At 45.8% G+C, this 4,056-nt stretch overlaps 1 protein-coding gene across 1 annotated transcript in view; it reads left to right on the top strand.

The window, feature by feature from the left end:
• The first annotated feature begins 320 nt into the window (after nt 1-320).
• Abhd12 (abhydrolase domain containing 12) overlaps nt 321-4,056 on the top strand; it is a 69,525-nt gene continuing 65,789 nt past the window's right edge. The window contains exon 1 of the mRNA XM_031372203.1: nt 321-730. Within this exon, the coding sequence (XP_031228063.1) occupies nt 540-730 (191 nt within the window). The 5' untranslated portion in view covers nt 321-539. The remainder of the gene's footprint in view (nt 731-4,056) is intronic.

The following is a 4,056-nucleotide window of genomic DNA, read 5'->3' as shown; positions in this document are numbered from 1 at the left end:
GCTGAGTATATCAAACCTATAGAACATCTGCGGTTAGGAGTGGAGCCCTTGCATCCTCCCCATTCGGACCACTTAGATAGGGGCCTGCCTCAGTTCGTAGGCATAGGACATCTGAGTTGCACCTAAAGCAACCCAGCAGGAAACCCCTAACTGACCCTAATCCGCTTCCTTAAAGCAGCAAGACCCTTCAGATTAGCCCTTGCCCTGAAAATGACCCGCAGTTTCAGTTTATTCCGCCCTGCTCCAAGATGGCTGTTGTTGGCGCTGGGGATGCTGGGCGAGCTGCTTGTGGAGCGGAGGTACTGTGGGCGTGTCTGGGGCGGGGCTTCCGGTACTCATGCGCTGATTGGCCGCGGTGGCCGACCGGCCTCCGGCGCTGGTCCTTAGCGGGCGCCGCGGCCTGGGGCTGGGATGTGACGGGCAGTAGGCTCCCGGCTCCGAGTGGTGACGGCTGTGAGCGGCGGCGACTGCGGCGAGTGCGGCGCAGGCGGGCGGGCGAAACCAGGGCGCCGAGAGCTGCCGGCCGACAGGGCCGCGGGATGAGGAAGCGGACCGAGCCCGTCACCTTGGAGCATGAGCGCTGCGCCGCCTCAGGCTCGTCCTCCTCCGGCTCGGCCGCCGCGGCGCTGGACGCCGACTGCAGCTTGAAGCAGAACCTGCGTCTGGCGGGCAAGGGGACGGCAGAGCCGCACAGCGCATCCGACGCGGGCATGAAGCGGGCGCTGGGCAGGTGAGATGCGGCGCAGACACGCGCGGGCCCCTCACCTGGAGGGCAGGTAGTCCCAGGCTCCCACCTTCTGAGATCTGCTGCGGGAGCATCACAGGATTCCATCCTCCCGGCGTCCTCTTCGACCCTTCCTCACACTACCTCCCCTCGTCTGGCCCGCAGGGACAGTCCGACCCCATCCTTTCACCCAAACACCTGCCTCTGGAGCTCTCCTTCAACCCTTATCTCACCTCCTCCCACCCCCACCCCGCAACTCCCTCCACGGGCTTCTCACTAACCCACCCAGCACCCTGGCTGGTATCTGCACCCTTATCAGGTTAGCCCGCAGGGATACTTAGCAGTTGGGTCAGTAGTAATCAGGGGCCCAGTATTCCTGACTGGCTCTGGAAAGAGTCTCCCGAGGAGTTTGAAAGGCTGCCCTTAAGTAGAGGACCACGCAGGGTGAACTGCAGACCCTGCAAGTGCTCTTAGCCAGTTCGCCTTCTTTGCCTTTGCCTTATACAGAGCTCAGTAGCAATTCCTGTCTGGTCCTTCCCTTCACTAGCTCATCCCAGGTCAAAGCAGCATTCGCTGACCCTCTTTCGAGGGTTAAGCCATTTGTAGAATCCAAAGGAAAGGATGGATGCATGCATCCCTTCTCAGCTGTTGGAGATAACTGGTGGTTGGCTGTGCAGGTGGTTACAAGGCACTTGAAATCTGCACAGGAATTGGACATTGAGAATCACTCTGTAAAGTCCTGGAGTCCTCCGGGATTGGTCGGTTAGTTAGGTTTGCATCCTCCTTTTAGGATGGAGAAGAGGCAGTTATGTAAAGCTGATTTCAAAGTTGAATAGCATGTTTCATAGGGATGAGTTTCTTTCCCTCTATGCTGGTTCTTAATTTGACAATTTGTAGTCTGTTGTCTTTGTTGGCAGTTTTGAAGCCTTGATAGTGTATGATCAGAGATATTAGTTTGCAACGTTCCTAAGTCAAGAATTGCAACAATCATTTCTTTTTGCATCAATTGATTGTTCGTTGTATATGTTAAACATTTACCCAAGAAAGAAAACCAGAGCTTGAAGCTCTATGCTTAAAAGATCATGAATTTAAACTGCAGAGATCTCTTTAAGTCAGTGATTCTTAATCTTGCAGAAGAGCCAGAGCTGGCAGTTTGTGGGTAAAATTAACTACCAGAGAGTGAGCGAAATTGCCCAGCTGGTGAAGGCTCCTGCCATCTGGCCTAATGACCTGAGATCCATCCTTGTGACTTATTGGTGGAAGGAGAGAACTGTCTCCCATAAGTTGGCTTTTGACCTCCATGCAGTCCACCTCACATACATGCACACAAAATAAATGGATAACATGTAATTAAAAATTTACTAGCAGGTGATCAATCTTTTGAAAGACTTACATACTCTTTACTTTCTCTTAAGAAAAGTTTACCTGCATTAAAAAGCCTCGATTATTTGATTACACTTTTATTCATATGCTTTGCATATAGCTTAGATAACTTAGAAATTCTTTTGTTGAAAAAAATCAAATTGCTATGCACAGTCATGTTTGGGAGGGAGCGGGAATACTGCTCTGACACCTTCCTTGTATTAAAAGGACCTGATTAATACTGTGGGACAAAGAGAAGCATTCAAATGGTGCCCACATCTTCTGAATGAACAGAGGCTTTAGGGGAATAAAGCATAATGAAGGAAGGCCAGATCGGACCATTACTCCATAGTTGTTTTTCCCTTTACAAGACATTCCGGTGCTTCACTGAGGCCAACCCAGCCCTGTTTACCTTATTACTTACCTGACCTTGTAATGCTGTAATGCTCAATACTTGTTGAGTTGCTTTACCTATCTCCTCCCCAACAAGAATGGAAATGCAAGGAGGGTAGCTTGCTTTCTCCACCTCTGCATTCCAGGGCATGCCAAATGGTAGGAGGCAATAAATAAATAAATGAATAAGTAAATATAAAAAATAAAAAGCCTGTTGAATAAGTATCTATGGAATAAATTCCTAGAAGTGGAATTGCTGGGCCAGAGGGTGTGTTGATAACTGACAGGTAAAGCCAGAGTATGCACTGAAGAATTAGTACTGAGATAGTCCTCTATCTGTCACCCTGTTTTAAGCTGTCACTATTTAGCAGTCTTGAATCATCCCTCTTCCTGACATTTTTTTTCAGGGTGGGGACTAGACTGTTTTTGAGAAAATTCTATTTATAAGTACTTTAGAATTACTTGAACAAAAGAAATGATTTGAAACAATGTAATAGTGGTAGTATCATATACCATCTATGTGTAATATCCAGTCTGCAGACAAATTTCCTAAATTCACAGAAATGTCTTACTGATTACTTTATCTTAAAATTCTGTTTTTCTTTTTCTTTGCTCCCTATTTACTTCCTTCAGGAAAATTCTACATGCTCCTCTTTTTTTTTGTCTTTGTTTTTTTTGTTGTTGTTGTTGTTATTGTTTTGTTTTGTTTTGTTTTTCTGAGACAGGGTTTCTCTGTGTAGCCTTGGCTGCCCTGGAACTCACTCTGTAGATCAGGCTGGCCTCGAACTCAGAAATCCGCCTACCTCTGCCTCCCAAAGTGCTGGGACTAAAGGCATGCGCCACCGCTGCCCGGCCGGCCATGCTCTTATTTGTTTATTATCTTGTGTATGTATGATATGTGTATGGAAGTACATGTGTCATGTAAAGGTCAGAGGACAACTTTGGGGAATTTGTTTTCTCTTCTACTTTTATGTAAGTTCTGCAGTCGAACTCAGTTCTCCAACAGTTCCTTTACTGAATGAGTCATCTTGCTGGCCGCTCTCCTATGCATTTTTATCCTAATTATTTGTTTTTTTGTTGTTGAAAATAGGATTCTTTATCATAGCATGTATTCTTGCTGTTTTAGCTCATAACTAGTAACATTATTTCTCATGGCTTTTACAGTTGATGCTCTTTGGTCCTCTTAAGTATTCTGTGATGATGACTGCAAATAATAACAATTGTGTCCCTTGTCTTCAAATTTTTATGTCCCCTGTTTCTTTCTCTTTTTTGATTCATGGTATATCCTGACAGAAAGTCACGTACTATCAATGATTCTGGACATCTTTGACTAGTCTACGGCTTTACTGACAGCCAAGTACTATGTATGGGTGATACTGGGCACTCTCATTACTTTATTGACAGTGTTTTTGATGATTTGTTTGTTTGTTTCTTTTTGCCACTAAGTGTGATGCTAGTTCTTTTGCTAAGGAGTTTGTTGCTGGTGGTATTTTAAAATAAAATAATAATAATAAAAAAAGGTAGCTGAAATTTTAAGTGCCATTTGTGTGTGGGGTGTTGTTTTTTTTTTTTTTTTT

This window comes from Mastomys coucha, unplaced genomic scaffold (genome assembly GCF_008632895.1).
Source record: "Mastomys coucha isolate ucsf_1 unplaced genomic scaffold, UCSF_Mcou_1 pScaffold15, whole genome shotgun sequence".
In the NCBI taxonomy this organism is placed as follows: domain Eukaryota; kingdom Metazoa; phylum Chordata; class Mammalia; order Rodentia; family Muridae; genus Mastomys; species Mastomys coucha.
This window is presented reverse-complemented; position numbering and strand designations above follow the sequence as displayed.